Raw genomic sequence first — 24,198 nt, forward strand, 5'->3', positions numbered from 1 at the left:
TTCTGGATCTGGAAAATTATCCTATGGTCCAATGTAGTGATATCTCCCGACTCCTGGTGCTTTAATTACCTTTTTACGGTGTCATATCTGGAGTGTCCCAACATTGGTCAAAAACGCCTGCAGGTAATACATTGTATAGACTGGTCCCGGACAAGGATTTAGACAACCTCTTATGCGTTTCTACGCCTCTATCGCATTCAGCGGGTTTCTCTGAGGAAGCCGCTGAATGCGATAGAGGCAGAGAAACGCGTAAGAGGTTGTCTAAATCCTTGTCCGGGACCGGTCTATACAATTTATTACCTGCAGGCCTTTTGGACCAATGTTGGGACACTCCAGATATGGCACCACAAAAGGGTAATTAAAGCACCAGGAGCCGGGAGATATCACTACACTGGACCATAGGATCATTTTCCAGATCCAGAAAGCAGGTTATATTAAACCATAAGTGCGGGCTATTGCTGCTTGCTTTAAAGCTTTGATATTATAAAAAACAGCATGCTGTATTAATTGACTAACACTGCTTCTAATTGTTGCTAGCAACTAATCAATTAGCTAATACTAGTGGCACTAACCACTGCTCTTACTCTGCATATGACTTTACAACCTGGAAGGAGTCAATGGACTGATTAAATAACTTTGTTTGCGCAGTAAACATTAGTATTGAACTACGGAATCTTCTTTTTGCATTGACTTGTGCTGTCCTGCAGGATTTATACCGGTGGCTGTGATAAGATTTATTATGAGATGTGATAAATGTTTTTTCTTTTTTAAATTTGCTAATTAAAAGCATTTTATTTGTGTGTTTAGTTTATTTCTAAGGGTAGAGTACTCTCCCTATATAACGGCTGCTATTTTTAGTGTGTTCTTTTTTAATTTAGAAATTTACTACACATGTGCACCAATCCTATTTAGCTTTTAGTGCTAAGCCGTTTTTCTGTTTAGGTCCATTCATTATTTATTCACCAAGTGGTCTTCAGATGTGTTAGTTCATGAAGGCCCATTCCTTACTAGTGGAAGGAGTTTCAGATTGCAAAGAGGGATCCAGTGGGATCCTTCCACCTTCAGCGCCCTCTTTTTGCATATGTGTGAATGCAATTCATGCAGGCACAATTACACTACTCGGCAGTGCAGACTTTTAGTAATTGTAATTAGTAGTGAAAGTTTAGGTGATAGGGATCGTGGGAGAGCGCTGCAATTGTGGCAATACTGAATTGCTCTGGTACTATACTATCTACTGCTTCAACTCACAGCGAGTTGTATACTTAGTTACCAGGCCAATCAGGCCTCAATAATGAATAGTCCCCAGATTTGATAGTAAACAGTATAGAACACTGTAAGAAGTCCAAAATCTTAGTAAACAATAGGTGGCTCGATTGTAAATAGTAACATGCTAAAAGTTGCGGCATGTAAGAGCAAACGTAAATGATAACAGGCAATGGTCATGCCAGATAACAGATGACAATAACTGGTAACAGTCTGAGGTCGATACAAACAGCAGACAGAATAGTCAATAACTGGCAATGTACAGACAACTATAGCACATCTGGACATTAAAACAGGTATTGAGTAGATACTGTAAACAACTAGTATAACATATGGTTCCTAAAAAAACTAGAGATGAGCGCCTGAAATTTTTCGGGTTTTGTGTTTTGGTTTTGGGTTCGGTTCCGCGGACGTGTTTTGGGTTCGACCGCGTTTTGGCAAAACCTCACCGAATTTTTTTTGTCGGATTCGGGTGTGTTTTGGATTCGGGTATTTTTTTCAAAAAACACTAAAAAACAGCTTAAATCATAGAATTTGGGGGTCATTTTGATCCCAAAGTATTATTAACCTCAAAAACCATAATTTACACTCATTTTCAGTCTATTCTGAACACCTCACACCTCACAATATTATTTTTAGTCCTAAAATTTGCACCGAGGTCGCTGTGTGAGTAAGATAAGCGACCCTAGTGGCCGACACAAACACCGTGCCCATCTAGGAGTGGCACTGCAGTGTCACGCAGGATGTCCCTTCCAAAAAACCCTCCCCAAACAGCACATGACGCAAAGAAAAAAAGAGGCGCAATGAGGTAGCTGTGTGAGTAAGATTAGCGACCCTAGTGGCCGACACAAACACCGGGCCCATCTAGGAGTGGCACTGCAGTGTCACGCAGGATGGCCCTTCCAAAAAACCCTCCCCAAACAGCACATGACGCAAAGAAAAAAAGAGGCGCAATGAGGTAGCTGACTGTGTGAGTAAGATAAGCGACCCTAGTGGCCGACACAAACACCGGGCCCATCTAGGAGTGGCACTGCAGTGTCACGCAGGATGGCCCTTCCAAAAAACCCTCCCCAAACAGCACATGACGCAAAGAAAAAAAGAGGCGCAATGAGGTAGCTGACTGTGTGAGTAAGATAAGCGACCCTAGTGGCCGACACAAACACCGGGCCCATCTAGGAGTGGCACTGCAGTGTCACGCAGGATGTCCCTTCCAAAAAACCCTCCCCAAACAGCACATGACGCAAAGAAAAAAAGAGGCGCAATGAGGTAGCTGACTGTGTGAGTAAGATAAGCGACCCTAGTGGCCGACACAAACACCGGGCCCATCTAGGAGTGGCACTGCAGTGTCACGCAGGATGTCCCTTCCAAAAAACCCTCCCCAAACAGCACATGACGCAAAGAAAAAAAGAGGCGCAATGAGGTAGCTGACTGTGTGAGTAAGATAAGCGACCCTAGTGGCCGACACAAACACCGTGCCCATCTAGGAGTGGCACTGCAGTGTCACGCAGGATGGCCCTTCCAAAAAACCCTCCCCAAACAGCACATGACGCAAAGAAAAAAAGAGGCGCAATGAGGTAGCTGACTGTGTGAGTAAGATAAGCGACCCTAGTGGCCGACACAAACACCGGGCCCATCTAGGAGTGGCACTGCAGTGTCACGCAGGATGGCCCTTCCAAAAAACCCTCCCCAAACAGCACATGACGCAAAGAAAAATAAAAGAAAAAAGAGGTGCAAGATGGAATTGTCCTTGGGCCCTCCCACCCACCCTTATGTTGTATAAACAGGACATGCACACTTTAACCAACCCATCATTTCAGTGACAGGGTCTGCCACACGACTGTGACTGAAATGACGGGTTGGTTTGGACCCCCACCAAAAAAGAAGCAATTAATCTCTCCTTGCACAAACTGGCTCTACAGAGGCAAGATGTCCACCTCATCATCATCCTCCGATATATCACCGTGTACATCCCCCTCCTCACAGATTATCAATTCGTCCCCACTGGAATCCACCATGTCAGCTCCCTGTGTACTTTGTGGAGGCAATTGCTGCTGGTCAATGTCTCCGCGGAGGAATTGATTATAATTCATTTTAATGAACATCATCTTCTCCACATTTTCTGGATGTAACCTCGTACGCCGATTGCTGACAAGGTGAGCGGCGGCACTAAACACTCTTTCGGAGTACACACTTGTGGGAGGGCAACTTAGGTAGAATAAAGCCAGTTTGTGCAAGGGCCTCCAAATTGCCTCTTTTTCCTGCCAGTATAAGTACGGACTGTGTGACGTGCCTACTTGGATGCGGTCACTCATATAATCCTCCACCATTCTATCAATGGTGAGAGAATCATATGCAGTGACAGTAGACGACATGTCCGTAATCGTTGTCAGGTCCTTCAGTCCGGACCAGATGTCAGCATCAGCAGTCGCTCCAGACTGCCCTGCATCACCGCCAGCGGGTGGGCTCGGAATTCTGAGCCTTTTCCTCGCACCCCCAGTTGCGGGAGAATGTGAAGGAGGAGATGTTGACAGGTCGCGTTCCGCTTGACTTGACAATTTTCTCACCAGCAGGTCTTTGAAACCCAGCAGACTTGTGTGCGCCGGAAAGAGAGATCCAAGGTAGGTTTTAAATCTAGGATCGAGCACGGTGGCCAAAATGTAGTGCTCTGATTTCAACAGATTGACCACCCGTGAATCCTTGTTAAGCGAATTAAGGGCTCCATCCACAAGTCCCACATGCCTAGCGGAATCGCTCTGTCTTAGCTCCTCCTTCAATGTCTCCAGCTTCTTCTGCAAAAGCCTGATGAGGGGAATGACCTGACTCAGGCTGGCAGTGTCTGAACTGACTTCACGTGTGGCAAGTTCAAAAGGTTGCAGAACCTTGCACAACGTTGAAATCATTCTCCACTGCGCTTGAGACAGGTGCATTCCACCTCCTATATCGTGCTCAGTTGTATAGGCTTGAATGGCCTTTTCCTGCTCCTCCAACCTCTGAAGCATATAGAGGGTTGAATTCCACCTCGTTACCACCTCCTGCTTCAGATGATGGCAGGGCAGGTTCAGGCGTTTTTGGTGGTGCTCCAGTCTTCTGTACGTGCTGCCTGTACGCCGAAAGTGTCCCGCAATTTTTCTGGCCACCGACAGCATCTCTTGCACGCCCCTGTCGTTTTTTAAAAAATTCTGCACCACCAAATTCAAGGTATGTGCAAAACATGGGACGTGCTGGAATTTGCCCAGATTTAATGCACGCACAATATTGCTGGCGTTGTCCGATGCCACAAATCCACAGGAGAGTCCAATTGGGGTAAGCCATTCCGCGATGATCTTCCTCAGTTGCCGTAAGAGGTTTTCAGCTGTGTGCGTATTCTGGAAACCGGTGATACAAAGCGTAGCCTGCCTAGGAAAGAGTTGGCGTTTGCGAGATGCTGCTACTGGTGCCGCCGCTGCTGTTCTTGCGGCGGGAGTCCATACATCTACCCAGTGGGCTGTCACAGTCATATAGTCCTGACCCTGCCCTGCTCCACTTGTCCACATGTCCGTGGTTAAGTGGACATTGGGTACAACTGAATTTTTTAGGACACTGGTGAGTCTTTTTCTGAGGTCCGTGTACATTTTCGGTATCGCCTGCCTAGAGAAGTGGAACCTAGATGGTATTTGGTAACGGGGGCACACTGCCTCAATAAAATGTCTAGTTCCCTGTGAACTAACGGCGGATACCGGACGCACGTCTAACACCAACATAGTTGTCAAGGCCTCAGTTATCCGCTTTGCAGCAGGATGACTGCTGTGATATTTCATCTTCCTCGCAAAGGACTGTTGAACAGTCAATTGCTTACTGGAAGTAGTACAAGCGGGCTTACGACTTCCCCTCTGGGATGACCATCGACTCCCAGCAGCAACAACAGCAGCGCCAGCAGCAGTAGGCGTTACACGCAAGGATGCATCGGAGGAATCCCAGGCAGGAGAGGAATCGTCAGAATTGCCAGTGACATGGCCTGCAGGACTATTGGCATTCCTGGGGAAGGAGGAAATTGACACTGAGGGAGTTGGTGGGGTGGTTTGCGTGAGCTTGGTTACAAGAGGAAGGGATTTACTGGTCAGTGGACTGCTTCCGCTGTCGGCCCAAGTTTTTGAACTTGTCACTGACTTATTATGAATGCGCTGCAGGTGACGTATAAGGGAGGATGTTCCGAGGTGGTTAACGTCCTTACCCCTACTTATTACAGCTTGACAAAGGGAACACACGGCTTGACACCTGTTGTCTGCATTTCTGGTGAAATACTTCCACACCGAAGAGCTGATTTTTTTGGTATTTTCACCAGGCATGTCAACGGCCATATTCCTCCCACGGACAACAGGTGTCTCCCCGGGTGCCTGACTTAAACAAACCACCTCACCATCAGAATCCTCCTGGTCAATTTCCTCCCCAGCGCCAGCAACACCCATATCCTCCTCATCCTGGTGTACTTCAACACTGACATCTTCAATCTGACTATCAGGAACTGGACTGCGGGTGCTCCTTCCAGCACTTGCGGGGGGCGTGCAAATGGTGGAAGGCGCATGCTCTTCACGTCCAGTGTTGGGAAGGTCAGGCATCGCAACCGACACAATTGGACTCTCCTTGTGGATTTGGGATTTCGAAGAATGCACAGTTCTTTGCTGTGCTGCTTTTGCCAGCTTGAGTCTTTTCATTTTTCTAGCGAGAGGCTGAGTGCTTCCATCCTCATGTGAAGCTGAACCACTAGCCATGAACATAGGCCAGGGCCTCAGCCGTTCCTTGCCACTCCGTGTGGTAAATGGCATATTGGCAAGTTTACGCTTCTCCTCCGACAATTTTATTTTAGGTTTTGGAGTCCTTTTTTTTCTGATATTTGGTGTTTTGGATTTGACATGCTCTGTACTATGACATTGGGCATCGGCCTTGGCAGACGACGTTGCTGGCATTTCATCGTCTCGGCCATGACTAGTGGCAGCAGCTTCAGCACGAGGTGGAAGTGGATCTTGATCTTTCCCTAATTTTGGAACCTCAACATTTTTGTTCTCCATATTTTAATAGGCAGAACTAAAAGGCACCTCAGGTAAACAATGGAGATGGATGGATTGGATACTAGTATACAATTATGGACGGACTGCCACGGTTAGGTGGTATAAAAAAACCACGGTTAGGTGGTATATACAATTATGGATGGACGGACTGCCTGCCGAGTTCCGACACAGAGGTAGCCACAGCCGTGAACTACCGCACTGTACACTGGTTGATAAAGAGATAGTAGTATACTCATAACTAGTATGACGACGGTATAAAGAAAGAAAAAAAAACCACGGTTAGGTGGTATATACAATTATGGATGGACGGACTGCCTGCCGAGTGCCGACACAGAGGTAGCCACAGCCGTGAACTACCGCACTGTACACTGGTTGATAAAGAGATAGTAGTATACTCGTAACTAGTATGACGACGGTATAAAGAAAGAAAAAAAAACCACGGTTAGGTGGTATATACAATTATGGATGGACGGACTGCCTGCCGAGTTCCGACACAGAGGTAGCCACAGCCGTGAACTACCGCACTGTACACTGGTTGATAAAGAGATAGTAGTATACTCGTAACTAGTATGACGACGGTATAAAGAAAGAAAAAAAAACCACGGTTAGGTGGTATATACAATTATGGATGGACGGACTGCCTGCCGAGTTCCGACACAGAGGTAGCCACAGCCGTGAACTACCGCACTGTACACTGGTTGATAAAGAGATAGTAGTATACTCGTAACTAGTATGACGACGGTATAAAGAAAGAAAAAAAAACCACGGTTAGGTGGTATATACAATTATGGATGGACGGACTGCCTGCCGAGTGCCGACACAGAGGTAGCCACAGCCGTGAACTACCGCACTGTACACTGGTTGATAAAGAGATAGTAGTATACTCGTAACTAGTATGACGACGGTATAAAGAAAGAAAAAAAAACCACGGTTAGGTGGTATATACAATTATGGATGGACGGACTGCCTGCCGAGTTCCGACACAGAGGTAGCCACAGCCGTGAACTACCGCACTGTACACTGGTTGATAAAGAGATAGTAGTATACTCGTAACTAGTATGACGACGGTATAAAGAAAGAAAAAAAAACCACGGTTAGGTGGTATATACAATTATGGATGGACGGACTGCCTGCCGAGTTCCGACACAGAGGTAGCCACAGCCGTGAACTACCGCACTGTACACTGGTTGATAAAGAGATAGTAGTATACTCGCAACTAGTATGACGACGGTATAAAGAAAGAAAAAAAAACCATGGTTAGGTGGTATATACAATTATGGATGGACGGACTGCCTGCCGAGTTCCGACACAGAGGTAGCCACAGCCGTGAACTACCGCACTGTACACTGGTTGATAAAGAGATAGTAGTATACTCGTAACTAGTATGACCGTGACGACTATAAAGAAAGAAAAAAAAACCACGGTTAGGTGGTATATACAATTATGGATGGACGGACTGCCTGCCGAGTGCCGACACAGAGGTAGCCACAGCCGTGAACTACCGCACTGTACTGTGTCTGCTGCTAATATAGACTGGTTGATAAAGAGATAGTATACAATACTACTAATTAATATTATATATACTGGTGGTCAGGTCACTGGTCACTAGTCACACTGGCAGTGGCACTCCTGCAGCAAAAGTGTGCACTGTTTAATTTTAATATAATATTATCATGTACTCCTGGCTCCTGCTATAACAACCTGCAGTGCTCCCCAGTCTCCCCCACAATTATAAGCTTTATATACATTGATGTGCAGCACACTGGGCTGAGCAGTGCACACAGACTGAGTCACTGTGTGTATCGTTTTTTTCAGGCAGAGAACGGATATATTAAATAAAACAAACAACTGCACTGTCTCTGGTGGTCACTGTGGTCGTCAGTCACTAAACTCTGTCTGCACTCTCTTCTACAGTATCACAGCAATCTCTCTCTCTCTCTCTCAACCCTAATCTAAATGGAGAGGACGCCAGCCACGTCCTCTCCCTATCAATCTCAATGCACGTGTGAAAATGGCGGCGACGCGCGGCTCCTTATATAGAATCCGAGTCTCGCGAGAATCCGACAGCGTCATGATGACGTTCGGGCGCGCTCGGGTTAACCGAGAAAGGCGGGAGGATCCGAGTCTGCTCGGACCCGTGAAAAAAACATGAAGTTCGTGCGGGTTCGGATTCAGAGAAACCGAACCCGCTCATCTCTAAAAAAAACCCAGAAGACATAAAGGTAACAAACAAATTACTTCCTGACAATACTGAACAGCAAAACAGAGAGGATGCCACATGCAGAATCACTAATGAATTAAGGAGAGCAGTCCCTTAAATCCTCCAAAATGTTAATGTTGAAAATTAACTACTACATTTGAGAAAAAAAAAAAAAGGTAATTTCCTACCATAGTAATATTTGATCTTGAATTTTCTCAGGATCAGCCAATATCTACAACTATGACCTCTCCAATATGATTCACTTGGAGGAGATTCGTAAGAGGGTCGGGTTTTGTCCACAGTATGATGTCAAATTTGATCCTTTGACGGTTAAAGAAAATTTAAAAGTATTTGCTAAAATCAAAGGGATTCCTTCCAACAATGTGGATCGAGAGGTACCAAGAAACATTTCAGAAAACTGTATCTTTGTAATTGTGTTCACTTCTTTTATTATAGTACACTGGGGACACTGGAAATACAGCAGGGATAGAGTGTTTTGAAGGGAGCCTGGGCACTTTACCTTTACCAGCAAAAAGCTCATGTCATGTTCCTCACCTTCATTTAAAAAGGTGGTCATTCCGAGTTGATCGCTCGTTATTTTTTTCCCGCAACGGAGCGATTAGTCACTAATGCGCATGCGCAATGTCCGCAGTGCGACTGCGCCAAGTAAATTTGCTATTAAGTTTGGTATTTTACTCACGGCATTACGAGGTTTTTTCTTCGTTCTGGTGATCGTAGTGTGATTGACAGGAAGTGGGTGTTTCTGGGCGGAAACTGGCCGTTTTAGGGGAGTGTTTGAAAATATGCTGCCGTTTCTGGGGAAAAACGCGGGAGTGGCTAGAGAAACGGGGGAATGTCTGGGCAAACGCTGGGTGTGTTTGTGACGTCAAACCAGGAACGAAACTGACTGAACTGATCGCGGTGGCAGAGTAAGTCTCGAGCTACTCAGAAACTGCTAAGAACTGTCTATTCGCAAATCTGCTAATCTTTAGTTCGCAAATCTACTATGCTAAGATTCACTCCCAGTAGGCGGCGGCTTAGCGTGTGCAAAGCTGCTAAAAGCAGCTTGCGAGCGAACAACTCGGAATGAGGACCAAAGAACAATCTGGCTGGCGTCAGGTAGGGGGTAGTCCAGACTGCAACCATATGGAAAAAGAGGAGATTCCTAATTAGCTCCAGACAAATATGAACAACTGCCAACCGGTTAGCATTGTCAAAAAGCTAATCACAAATAGATTTAAAAAAATCTTTCTGAATCATGTATGCTTACTCCTTATACATGATAGAGATAATCGACGGCTGTAATGGATGCCGGTTGAGCTCAGATGGTTTTTTTTTTAAAGGGGAAATCATTTACAAGGCATGGTTTTGCCTTGTAGGTGTTTTCCCCTTTAAAAAAACATACAAGATCGACCCCCATACCTCCCCTCCAGCGATCTCGAACTCCTTTACATCCCGCCAAAGAACTTTTGTTTTCACCTTCTTGTTAAGAACCTTACTGAAGAACAGATTTTAACGAGCCAGAAACATACAAAATGTCCATCTGGTTATTGTAGGTTAAATATCAATTTTTTTTAAGTATAACATACATCTCAAATCTTAAAATCCAAATCTCAGAACTAGTGTAGAAAATAATAATAATATTCCAATATTCACAGTTTGACTTGAAAATTAGTAACAAGAATAAAAAAAACACCAAAATATCAGTTTAAATAAAAAATTTTTTAGAAAGCATAAAATAAAAAATAATAAATATTGATAATGTATCTCACTTTAGTAACAATGCATTTCATAAGTCAGGACAGTGTGCAGTGGACCACTTTCCAAAAAAATGCATTGCTATTGAAGTGGGAAATCCAAATTTATTTTTGATTTTGTTTTATTTTTATTTTATTAAATAATACTGTTTTAGGTAATATTTTTATGATTATTTATTCTTGTTACTAGTTTTCAGGAATTGGCAGTCCTACCTCAAAGTAAGCCTGGTTATTTATCTAAGCCATCTACCTAGCAATGGTCTGTTTGAAAGCTGGCCATCTTGGCTTATGGACATAATTAGGAAATAAGATATAATTTACCCTGGGCAAGTCCCATGGATTCATAATGCCCTGGGAAAATGCAGAGAATGAAGAGCTCTCTTTGTCCTCATTGTCCATATACCCAACTCAGTCTACAGCCAGAAGTCAACATGTAATGATTCAAATAGAACTTAGAGACAAACTTTCAGCCGAAAGGAGGGTTTGGTTCTAAGTACTGCCCTGCCGCTATGGAATATGAGGAAAGAGATTGACAAGCGCACAGTGTCAGACTGGGGCATGAAGGGCCCACCGGGGGAATGCAGTGATAGGGGCCCATACTTAAGGGTGTGGCCAGCCTTTACAGAGGCTTGAAATACACAATAGTCTAGTGCAGTGTAATGCAACATATCTACCATGTATAATACAAGTGCACAGTCTGGAACCTGATCCCTAGAGGAAGGGGTGGGCACTCAGGCAGTGGGGCCTACCGGTGGTTTCCCCGGTACCCCTGTGGGCCAGTCCGACCCTGCAAGCGCACACAGCTCTGAAACCCTCCTACCTGAGAAGATAGATAACAGGAAGGCAACCTCTGAGTCCCAAGTAAGGAACTGCTACTCCAACTGTTTTAAAGGACAAGTAAGTGCAGGAATGAATTGAGCAATTCACGGATCATTCAGAACACTTGTGCCAAACTCAGGGACACCGATCAGATAGACATAAAACTGCTGTAATAAGACATTGGAATGCTCAGATTAGCTCTGAGGTAGACTGCAAATTAAACAGACTGATACTGAAGATTTATACTGGAATATGCTGGAGCTGTAATAAGGCAGGTAGCAATGGATTCGGAAATATATTGATAAGATAACCTAGCAATGTCTTAGATTAGCTGTCATTTAATTACAGGCAAAATAGAAACAGCAGATTTGCTGAGCAGGTTACAACAGAACCAGATATTTGTCCAGAGGTGGAGTACAGGTAGACAGCTGGACTATGAACTGGTATTCTTACTTGTAGCAAGTATACTGCAAGGATTGTCCCGAGTAGTCAGGTAAACCAGTAGTCAAGGCTAGAAGATCCAAACAAAATGCAGAAGGGCAGTAAAAAAAAAAGTTCAGTCATTGGAATAGTCAGGAAACCAGGTAACAGGTACCAGTACATTGGATCTAAAGAAGTGGGCAGCGCCCGTAAATGTAAAATTCTTTGGAAACTACAATTGGCATAAGCCTATGAGATGTTACCTGCTCATAATATCTCCATTCTAAGATAGACAGCCCATGACTTAGCCCATGATTAAGGTGTTGTGTGTACACCGAAACTGCTGTCGGAGCTGTGACCTTTCTATGGCAGGATGACTGACATTTTACTTTTCAAAGTAAAATGTCTGTCATAAACTTTTTTTACTGGTAAATTTAATGTGCCCAGGCTCTCTACACTGCACTCCATACCCGAGTTATTTCTAGTGTCCTCATTGGCTGCCTGAGAATTATTTAACATTTCTGTAGAACCTTAACCACTAGCAGCTAAAGTCACTTTCAGTGTCCACAATCCATAGTAAGTGATATGTGTAGCATTGAACTTTCTGTTCAGGTCCAGAAGGTCATATCTGATCTGCAGCTGACGGATGTTGAGAATCTTGAAGCAAATAAATTAAGCGGTGGTCAGAGGAGAAAGTTAAGTCTTGGAATTGCACTTCTGGGAGATCCACAGGTAAATTTTGTATATTGATAAAACATTAGAATGATGTAACAATAAGCTATCACTCAGCCAACAGAGGCACTGGTCCAGAAAACCAAGGCATGTCTGGACCATTTTAGGGGTGGCCGCAGGATGTAACAGGTGTCCACTGTGTTCGAAAAAATGTCGACGGTCTGCCTGCATATGCAGCCTGGCTGTGTATGCAGGAGGTCAACCCTTAATGCTGTGATTACAGCGATGAGTTTGCAATCGAATTGCGAACACAATGCTGGTTTGCACTAGACATGATGGGCAGCCTTGCACTGTGTTGGGCAGCCCCCAGCTGCGATTTATTCATTAGCAGTTTTTGCTAAGATTGCAAAAACTGTGACTGAAGCTGAATCAGAGCCAGTAAAACAAACACACTATCGATGGTAGACCGGTGGCCGGGCCATCTTAACAGCAGTGTGGGCCCCTGGGCACAGCAATGCACTGGGGCCCTTACCCATCCTCCAGCGGTAGGGGTGGGGGTGGGGGGGTGCTATCAGCGGCAGCGTTGATGTTTCTCGGGCGGTAGAGGGTGTTCTATCTTCCACTCAGCATGTTGGACCTGGAGCAGTAATTTCTTCTAATTACTCCTTTACTGCACAGATGGGGTGGGAGGAAGAACACTAAACTGTAGAAGGGGGCAATGGGCTGAATGAAGGGACCTCGAGTCGGTACATGACTTCCTGGGTGGTATGGGGTGTTTAATATAGGTAGGGGAGGGGTCGGTAGTGGAGTAGGCTTAATATTCTTCATTTTCTGGTGAGAGGGCTGCTTGCGTGACTGCAGATACACTATCTCAAGTTCCTGGAAAAGATTTCTTAGCTTTGAATGGAAAAAAAAAATTAGAGAGTCTCACCTTTCAGGAGGTACTGGGGACTTGGGGATCAGACTTCAGGAGCTAGAGCAATCTACAAATTAATATATAAACAGCATATTAGACGTGTGGAGCTGGAGCAGGGACTGGCTGCTGGAAGGCTGATATCTCTGGTTCTGGGCATACTAGATACAAGCTGCCAATGTCCACCGAAAGTGGAGACTCCCACCTTTTGGCGTATACCCTCAGAAAAACTGTAAGTCAGACAGAGGCAGCGAGATCTGGCTGGGAAGAGCAATTAATAGTCTCGGATGGGGACCACTGCCTTGAAGTCAGATATCTCCGGATCCCTAGGCCCGATTTTAAAAAATCTGGTACCCCTGGAAAGAGGGGACCCTCAGCTATCAGCCCATAGGCCTTATACTCCTGGGGCCCTTGGGCAAGTGCCCATTGAGCCCATACAAAAAGACGGCCCTAGCCGGGGGACATGGGATCAATTCCAAACAGTGCACTATCTGTGTGATGTGGGAAAATCAAATTCTTCATAGAGTCTTCTTTAATACAAATATAATATTAATTCATAAAGCATTAAAAATAAAAAATAAAACACTGAAATATAATTTAATTAGTATTCATCCATTATGATCTGGCAATGTTGATTGTCCGGCACCCAAAGAGAAAAATGTTGCTTAGCCCTGTTGTAGATGGTGATTTACAAGTTCACTGAGGGAAGGAATAGCAAGCATGCTTTGCTGCCATACTTTTAAGCGTCTTTTTGTGTCTTGGATATTGATCTGTGAACATTATTGACCACTACAGCCACTGACTTCTGCAGTTTATTCGTGATCACATTTGGCCTCAACTTTCTACAGATGCGTGCCTCTCAATAATAGCATATCTGCCTTGTTTTAATTACACTGCTATGCTGTAGCAGCTCAAAGAGATATAGGGGAACCTATATTTACAAATGAATTTAAATCAGATGGTCATCTAAATTCTGGCAAAGGTGAAGTTGTGGGACTCTTGAGGTAATATATTTCTGATCAAATCTGAGCCTACAATCACAAGTAGGAGTGAATGCTTCCTGTATAATTCTGTGTATAAATTTAGATACTCTGAGAGACAGCATGCATAGGAAGGTGGAAGCCATCTTGAAATCCTCATTCCCAGTGGCCAGAGACATAGGAGCCAGCTATGCAGGTGCTTAAGCATGCCATATGTTTGCGCGACCCAATTCATGTGTATGCATAATACATATGAATCATATGGTAAATGTAATTTGAGAACCCCAGAAAATATGCCAAAGGTGGCTCCCATTAAGGAGCCTCACTATAACTTATCCTAGTCTTGGACTGGATGAATAAAGCTGCAGAAAGGTGGGCAGATCACTTAGAAGCAGAGGCGCGCTGGGCCGGGTACAATTTGAACATTCCAGAGCCGCCTGGCTGTGGGAGGCAGGCACACCAGGAATAGGATACTCCTGCTCCGTTGGGGGCTGCAGCTCAGCTAGAGAGATCTAGCTGAGCTGCAAGGGCTAACAGAAAATGGCTGCCCCTATAGCAGGCTACAAAAAGATCTCCGCCGTCTACCAATGGGGAGCCAGGTTCCCTGTCCCAGGAACCCAAGAGACTGGAAAGTGGAAAAAGGGGGCATGGCTTATCGTGAGTGTTTGACAGGGGAAGAGGAGCTGAAAAAAAAAGAGATTTTATGGCACCCAAGATGGAGAGAGACAGAGAGAGCAGAGGTAGCTCCTATCACATTCTGCCAGCAGCCCAATCCACACAAGTTGAAGAGGGACGATCACACTTAGAGCTTCCCCTGCAACCGCATGACCCCAGAGTCGGGACAGCACATGATCTTACTGAAAGAATATTAGTGTTCCCGCTAGGCAGTTTTAGCAGGGCACCGCGCCCTGCCTGATTTGAAACTGACAAAATGTGCCCTGCTCTTTTAGATGCACCCTGGGGCCCCGCTGACCTCCTGCTGACCCTCAGCATGGCCGCAGCGCCCTGCTTCCCTGTGAACTTGGTTACTTCCTCCCCACTCTGGCTGCTGCACTGAGCATGCTTCCACTGTGCCTATCACGCCCAATTTTAGATTGCATTAATTGGTTGAAAATCCGTTCCACTTGCTTGTGGCACCCCCCCAAGCAGAAAGTTGCCAGCCAGCCCCTACTTATAAGAGAGCCTCATATCAGGTAGGCCATGTTCTACATTGCTCACTTTATTGGAACACATTAGAGAAAGAGCTGTTTACCTTGATGAGGTGGAAATTAGCACAGGTCATATGTTAACAGAAATTTTAACTTGGCTGTTGCAGCCCATCACAGCTTTGGTTACGCTGCTAGCAATAAGATACTGAATCCAATAAGGACTTAGAATCACTTGATTTTGGAGGGTATGTTCTCTGTGGTGTCAGCAACAGTAACAAAAAGTAATTTACCATCTTCTGCTGGAGCCTCCTTTTTTTCATCCTCCAGGGGAAACAAGAAGCCAAGCTACCTTGCATGGCCATACATCAACACTTCACAGAGAATGCACTAGAGGAAATTAAGTATACTATAGACAGCTCATCAAACAGGTTTCAAGTTTATGGACAAACCTAGCATGATGGTATATAAGCCCGCTTGGTGGGTCCAGTGGTGGGTACATGTCTACTTGCATGCAAGGACAGGTGGTTTCAGACAACATAAAACACTTGGGTGAATGGCATAATTTGAATAAGTGGAAAGGGGGAATGGGTGTCTTCTGCACCAGTCAATCTTTTTATTTATTGCTTCATATTTTATTGGTATACTAATTGAGGGGTTGTATTCATGTGACCGGCGGTCGGGAGACCGGCGACCAGCATCCCGCCCCCTCACTATCCTGATGGTCGGCATGCCGTCCAACAGGGACTATTTCCACTCGTGGGTGTCCACGACACCCATAGAGTGGGAACAGAACCCGTGGCGACCGAATGTTATGATTATTGGAATACATACATTCTTTACTGATCTCAATATTCAGATACATATCCAATCTTTAAGGAAATAAATAAAGGTTGTCGTACTTAAACCACCAGTCACCTTCAATCAGCGCTGTAACTAGGTGTGTGCTGAAGGGGCATTGCCCACAACGCACACCTAGTTAGAGCGCATATTCCCCCTGGCTGCGCTCCCACTGCCTGTCCCTGAGGAGGCGGCTCACTGATTGGGCAGGCGGCGGTTGCGGTCAGAGCCTCTGATCTGCGGCGCTGCGCTCCTCCGACGGCTCCCTGTAGGTTGCCTTGGCAACCGAGCCGCAGAGGCTCCAGTGCCGCATAGAAGTTCAGGACAGCTGAGCGACGGCTCAGCTGTCCAATGGTGTTAAGAAGCAGCCTGCGACTCAGTCATTGGCTGGGCACGCAGGCTGCAGGAAAGAAGAGTTTGTGGAGCCAGCCAGCAGAGTGCCACAAGCAGCTTGCCAGCTGCAGAGAAAAAAAGTAAGCTAGCTGTATTTTTTTATTTTTTGTTCAAATCATCCTGCTGTTATAATGTAGTTTTTTTTATTATGCTGCGGTTTATAAAATTGGAATTTTTGGCTCTCTGTTTTGCTTTATGTGTGTGTCTATGTATGTAATGTGTGTGTGTGTGTGTGTATATGTGTATATATATATATATATAATATATATATATAACAAACAAGAAGTCTGCGGCACTCAGGGTCTTGTGAAAACGTAGACTGTATTAAAACATCAACATAATATCCATCGACGTTTCGGGGACTTCAACCCCTTTGTCAAGATGTGTGCAAATGTGTAAGGGTAGAACAACTCACCTTAAGAAGAAGAAGACCCGCCAAACCGAAAACGTGCAGCCGCTCCGGAGCCCGCCGTGGACGCTGTGCCGCGCAGAGTGATGGCGCCTCTGTGCGGTGTCAGGGCCGGCCTGTTGCTAAGCAACGCCGGAAGATGTAAACACCCGGGATCGTGCGGGTGAAAATAGAAGGAATAAGTGCAATAGAACCACAAAACCAAAGCAGGTTACAGGCATGTGGATATACTATATGAAGGTGACAATGGGGGCCTGAGGTACCAAAAACATGCAATGTAATAAAGTACAACAACTGCGCTTGGCCCAAACTTAAATAAGGGGACATTGATGGAGAGCCCTCCTACTCGTGAAGTGAATGGGGGGGGCAATGCCTACAGGGTGTCAAAGGCCAGCATAGTGAGGAAAAATACAAGAAATATATATATATACGTATGTTTATACGGGACGCTGTCTGCCATAATGTGTAAAAAAGGGGACGCTGTCTGCCGTAACATGTAAAGAGGGGACGCTGTCTGCCGTAATGTGTAAAAAGGGGATGCTGTCTGCCTATGCCGTTTCTTGCACACAGCGCTAAAATGTCTAGTTACGGCACTGCCTTCAATAACCCTACATGATATAATTGCTAATTCTAAGCAGTTCTATAAATAAATACATAGGTGTCTCCAATATATATATATATATATATATATATATATATATATTTATATATATAAGCTAATGAAATTGACAGTAAAATAAGACACAGTGAATAATTTTAATTAACAATTTATTTTTATTTTTCACTTTATATTTTTGCACTTTATTTTGAATATTTTAAGGGAATATTAACAACTAGTGAGGTGCACCGGAAATTTTTCGGGTTTTGTGTTTTGGTTTTGGTTTCGGTTCCGCGGCCGTGTTTTGGATTCGGACGCGTTTTGGCAAAACCTCACCGAAATTTTTTTGTCGGATTCGGGTGTGTTTTGGATTCGGGTGTTTTTTTCAAAAAACCCTCAAAAACAGCTTAAATCATAGAATTTGGGGGTCATTTTGATCCCAAAGTATTATTAACCTCAATAACCATAATTTCCACTCATTTTCAGTCTATTCTGAACACCTCACATCTCACAATATTATTTTTAGTCCTAAAATTTGCACCGAGGTCGCTGGATGGCTAAGCTAAGCGACACAAGTGGCTGACACAAACACCTGGCCCATCTAGGAGTGGCACTGCAGTGTCAGACAGGATGGCACTTCAAAAAAATAGTCCCCAAACAGCACATGGTGCAAAGAAAAAAAGAGGCACACCAAGGTCGCTGTGTGACTAAGCTAAGCGACACAAGTGGCCGACACAAACACCTGGCCCATCTAGGAGTGGCACTGCAGTGTCAGACAGGATGGCACATCAAAAAAATAGTCCCCAAACAGCACATGATGCAAAGAAAAAAAGAGGCGCAATGAGGTAGCTGTGTGACTAAGCTAAGCGACCCAAGTGGCCGACACAACACCTGGCCCATCTAGGAGTGGCACTGCAGTGTCGGGCAGGATGGCACTTCAAAAAAATACTCCCCAAACAGCACACGATGCAAAGAAGAAAAGAGGCGCAATGAGGTAGCTGTGTGACTAAGATAAGCGACCCAAGTGGCCGACACAAACATCTGGCCCATCTAGGAGTGGCACTGCAGTGTCACGCAGGATGGCCCTTCAAAAGAATACTCCCCAAACAGCACATGACGCAAAGAAAAAAAGAGGCGCAATGAGGTAGCTGTGTGACTAAGCTAAGCGACCCAAGTGGCCGACACAAACACCTGGCCCATCTAGAAGTGGCACTGCAGTGTCCGTAGGATGGCCCTTCAAAAAAATACTCCCCAAACAGCACATGACGCAAAGAAAAAAAGAGGCGCAATGAGGTAGCTGTGTGACTAGGTGCAAGATGGAATTGTCCTTGGGCCCTCCCACCCACCCTTATGTTGTATAAACAGGACATGCACACTTTAACGAACCCATCATTTCAGTGACAGGGTCTGCCACACGACTGTGACTGAAATGACTGGTTGGTTTGGGCCCCCACCAAAAAAGAAGCAATCAATCTCTCCTTGCACAAACTGGCTCTACAGAGGCAAGATGTCCACCTCCTCCTCATCCTCCGATTCATCACCCCTTTCGCTGTGTACATCCCCCTCCTCACAGATTATTAATTCGTCCCCACTGGAATCCACCATCTCAGGTCCCCGTGTACTTTCTGGAGGCAATTGCTGCTGGTGAATGTCTCCATGGAGGAATTGATTATAATTCATTTTAATGAACATCATCTTCTCCACATTTTCTGGAAGTAACCTCGTACGCCGATTGCTGACAAGGTGAGCGGCTGCACTAAACATTTTTTCGGAGTACACACTGGAGGGAGGGCAACTTAGGTAGAATAAAGCCAGTTTGTGCAAGGGCCTCCAAATTGCCTCTTTTTCCTGCCAGTATACGTAGGGACTGTCTGACTTGGATGCGGTCACTCATATAATCCTCCACCATTCTTTCAATGATGAGAGAATCATATGCAGTGACAGTAGACGACATGTCAGTAATCGTTAGCAGGTCCTTCAGTCTGGACCAGATGTCAGCACTCGCTCCAGACTGCCCTGCATCACCGCCAGTGGGTGGGCTCGGAATTCTTAGCCTTTTCCTCGCACCCCCAGTTGCGGGAGAATGTGAAGGAGGAGCTGTTGACGGGTCACGTTCCGCTTGACTTGACAATTTTCTCACCAGCAGGTCTTTGAACCCCTGCAGACTTGTGTCTGCCGGAAAGAGAGATACAACGTAGGTTTTAAATCTAGGATCGAGCACGGTGGCCAAAATGTAGTGCTCTGATTTCAACAGATTGACCACCCGTGAATCCTGGTTAAGCGAATGAAGGGCTCCATCCACAAGTCCCACATGCCTAGCGGAATCGCTCTGTATTAGCTCCTCCTTCAATGTCTCCAGCTTCTTCTGCAAAAGCATGATGAGGGGAATGACCTGACTCAGGCTGGCAGTGTCTGAACTGACTTCACGTGTGGCAAGTTCAAAGGGTTGCAGAACCTTGCACAACGTTGAAATCATTCTCCACTGCGCTTGAGACAGGTGCATTCCACCTCCTTTGCCTATATCATGGCCAGATGTATAGGCTTGAATGGCCTTTTGCTGCTCCTCCATCGTCTGAAGCATATAGAGGGTTGAATTCCACCTCGTTACCACCTCCTGCTTCAGATGATGGCAGGGCAGGTTCAGGTATTTTTGGTGGTGCTCCAGTCTTCTGTACGCAGTGCCTGAACGCCGAAAGTGGCCCGCAATTCTTCGGGCCACCGACAGCATCTCTTGCACGCCCCTGTCGTTTTTTAAATAATTCTGCACCACCAAATTCAAGGTATTTGCAAAACATGGGACGTGCAGGAATTTGCCCAGATGTAATGCACGCACAATATTGCTGGCATTGTCCGATGTCACAAATCCCCAGGAGAGTCCAATTGGGGTAAGCCATTCTGCGATGATCTTCCTCAGTTGCCGTAAGAGGTTTTCAGCTGTGTGCGTATTCTGGAAAGCGGTGATACAAAGCGTAGCCTGCCTAGGAACGAGTTGGCGTTTGCGAGATGCTGCTACTGGTGCCGCCGCTGCTGTTCTTGCAGCGGGAGGCAATACATCTACCCAGTGGGCTGTCACAGTCATATAGTCCTGAGTCTGCCCTGCTCCACTTGTCCACATGTCCGTGGTTAAGTGGACATTGGGTACAACTGCAATTTTTAGGACACTGGTGAGTCTTTTTCTGAGGTCTGTGTACATTTTCGGTATCGCCTGCCTAGAGAAATGGAACCTAGATGGTATTTGGTACCGTGGACACAGTACCTCAATCAAGTCTATAGTTGGCTCTGAATTAACGATGGATACTGGAACCACGTTTCTCACCGCCCAGGCTGCCAAGGCCTCAGTTATCCGCTTTGCAGCAGGATGACTGCTGTGATATTTCATCTTCCTTGCAAAGGACTGTTGTACAGCCAATTGCTTACTGGAAGTAGTACAAGTGGTCTTCCGACTTCCCCTCTGGGATGACGATCGACTCCAAGCAGCAACAACAGCAGCGCCAGCAGCAGTAGACGTTACACTCAAGGATGCATCGGAGGAATCCCAGGCAGGAGAGGACTCGTCAGACTTGCCAGTGACATGGCCTGCAGGACTATTGGCTTTCCTGGGTAAGGAGGAAATTAACACTGAGGGAGTTGGTGGTGTGGTTTGCAGGAGCTTGGTTACAAGAGGAAGGGATTTAGTGGTCAGTGGACTGCTTCCGCTGTCACCCAAAGTTTTTGAACTTGTCACTGACTTATGATGAATGCGGTCCAGGTGACGTATAAGGGAAGATGTTCCGAGGTGGTTAACGTCCTTACCCCTACTTATTATAGCTTGATAAAGTCAACACATGGCTTGACACCTGTTGTCCGCATTTGTGTTGAAATAATTGCACACCGAAGAGCTGATTTTTTTTGTATTTTGACCAGGCATGTCAATGGCCATATTCCTCCCACGGACAACAGGCGTCTCCCTGGGTGCTTGACTTAAACAAACCACCTCACCATCAGAATCCTCCTTGTCAATTTCCTCCCCAGCGCCAGCAACACCCATATCCTCATCCTGGTGTACTTCAACACTGACATCTTCAATTTGACAATCAGGAACTGGACTGCGGGTGCTCCTTCCAGCACTTTCAGGGGGCGTGCAAATGGTGGAAGGCGCAAGCTCTTCCCATCCAGTGTTGGGAAGGTCAGGCATCGCAACTGACACAATTGGACTCTCCTTGGGGATTTGTGATTTCAAAGAATGCACAGTTCTTTGCTGTGCTTTTGCCAGCTTAAGTCTTTTCTTTTTTCTAGCGAGAGGATGAGTGCTTCCATCCTCATGTGAAGCTGAACCACTAGCCACGAACATAGGCCAGGGCCTCAGCCGTTCCTTGCCACTCCATGTTGTAAATGGCATATTGGCAAGTTTACGCTTCTCCTCAGACGCTTTTAATTTAGATTTTTGGGTCATTTTACTGATCTTTTGTGTTTTGGATTTTACATGCTCTGTACTATGACATTGGGCATCGGCCTTGGCAGACGACGTTGATGGCATTTCATCGTCTCGCCATGACTAGTGACAGCAGCTTCAGCACGAGGTGGAAGTGGATCTTGATCTTTCCCTATTTTTTTAACCTCCACATTTTTGTTCTCCATATTTGAATGCGCACAACTAAAAGGCACCACAGGTATACAATGTAGATGGATGGATAGTATACTTATTATTATTATTGGATGACGAGTGACTGACGACGCAGAGGTAGGTACAGCAGTGGCCTACCGTACTGCTATATACAGTATAATGGACCTGGTGGACACTGTCAGCAGACTGCTAAACTAGTACTACTAGTATAGAGAAAAAAAGCCACCACAGGTATACAATGTAGATGGATGGATAGTATACTTATTATTATTAATGGATGACGAGTGACTGACGACACAGAGGTAGGTACATCAGTGGCCTACCGTACTGCTATATACAGTATAATGGACCTGGTGGACACTGTCAGCAGACTGCTTAACTAGTACTACTAGTATAAAGAAAAAAAGCCACCACAGGTATAAAATGTAGATGGATGGATAGTATACTTATGGACGACGAGTGACGACACAGAGGTAGGTACAGCAGTGGCCTACCGTACTGCTATATACAGTATAATAAATGGACCTGGTGGACGCTGTCAGCAAACTGCTAAACTAGTATAAAGAAAAAAAGCCACCACAGGTATACAATGTAGATGAATGGATAGTATACTTATTATTATTAATGGATGACGAGTGACTGACGACACAGAGGTAGGTACAGCAGTGGCCTACCGTACTGCTATATACAGTATAATGGACGTGGTGGACACTGTCAGCAGACTGCTAAACTAGTACTACTAGTATAAAGAAAAAAAACCACCACAGGTATACAATGTAGATGGATGGATAGTATACTTATTATTATTATTGGATGACGAGTGACTGACGACGCAGAGGTAGGTACAGCAGTGGCCTACCGTACTGCTATATACAGTATAATGGACCTGGTGGACACTGTCAGCAGACTGCTAAACTAGTACTACTAGTATAGAGAAAAAAAGCCACCACAGGTATACAATGTAGATGGATGGATAGTATACTTATGGACGACGAGTGACGACACAGAAGTAGGTACAGCAGTGGCCTACCGTACTGCTATATACAGTATAATAAATGGACCTGGTGGACACTGTCAGCAAACTGCTAAACTAGTATAAAGAAAAAAAGCCACCACAGGAGTGTTTTTCAGGCAGACAAACATATACTGGTGGTCACTGTCAGCAAAACTGTGCACTGTACTCCTGCTATAGCTGCTCCCCAGTCCCCACAATTAAGCAGTGTGAGCACTCAGCACAGATATATCATGCAGCACACTGAGCACAGATATGGTATGGAGCGTTTTTTTCAGGCAGAGAACGGATAAAAAAAACTGGTGGTCACTATCAGCAAAACTCTGCACTCTACTCCGAGTCCTAACAGCTGCTCCCCAATCCTCCCCACAATTAGTAATAAAACAAGCAATCAACTGTCTCTTCTACAATTATTAATAGAATCCGAATCTCGCGAGAATCCGTCAGCGGGATGATGACGTTCGGGCGCGCTCGGGTTAACCGAGCCATACGGGAGAATCCGAGTATGGCTCGGACCCGTGTAAAAAGGGTGACGTTCGGGGGGGTTCGGTTTCCGAGAAACCGAACCCGCTCATCACTATTAATAATATTAATAAAGGTTATATATTAAATATAAATTGTGCGCCAATCAAGAGACAATCTTTTCTAGAATGGCATCATTACCAGAAGTTATGCGTTAGACCTCTTGTTTCCTCTACCCAAGCATTTCTTCATGATGGGTTTTCCTGTGAATCGCACAAAATATGTTGCTCTAAAGAGGCCATTCATGCTTTGTTGTCTTTGGGGGTCTTATTTCCTGTCCCACTGGATCAAAGAGGCTTGGGTTTTAAACAAACTTCTTTTAGCTCAAAAACCAGATGGATCTTGATGAACTATTCTTAACTTAAAATCACTCAATAACAAATTTCCAGGTTGAGGGCTCAAGATTGAGTCACTCAAATAAATTGGGAATTCTATAAAATTGTTGCTTTAGTTCCACCAAATGACCTATTTTGGAGCACCATGTCCCGTGCGACTTGGCGGTACCAAGCACCTTTTTTTGCTAAAAGTGTACTACTTATTTGCATAATTAAAGCACATAAAGCGTCAAAACGACAAGGATGGTTCAATTACTAAGGTAAAAAGACCT

The 24,198-nt window shown here is 45.2% G+C and overlaps 1 protein-coding gene across 2 annotated transcripts in view; it reads left to right on the top strand.

Moving 5' to 3' along the window:
* The window catches only part of LOC135056124 (ABC-type organic anion transporter ABCA8-like), a 380,977-nt gene that overhangs the window by 165,961 nt on the left and 190,818 nt on the right, over positions 1–24,198 (top strand). For both annotated transcript variants that reach the window (XM_063960911.1, XM_063960912.1), the window contains exons 13-14: positions 8,728–8,903; positions 12,117–12,236. In XM_063960911.1, coding sequence (XP_063816981.1) covers positions 8,728–8,903; positions 12,117–12,236 — 296 coding nt within the window. The remainder of the gene's footprint in view (positions 1–8,727; positions 8,904–12,116; positions 12,237–24,198) is intronic.

Source organism: Pseudophryne corroboree, chromosome 3, assembly GCF_028390025.1.
Source record: "Pseudophryne corroboree isolate aPseCor3 chromosome 3, aPseCor3.hap2, whole genome shotgun sequence".
NCBI classification, from domain to species: domain Eukaryota; kingdom Metazoa; phylum Chordata; class Amphibia; order Anura; family Myobatrachidae; genus Pseudophryne; species Pseudophryne corroboree.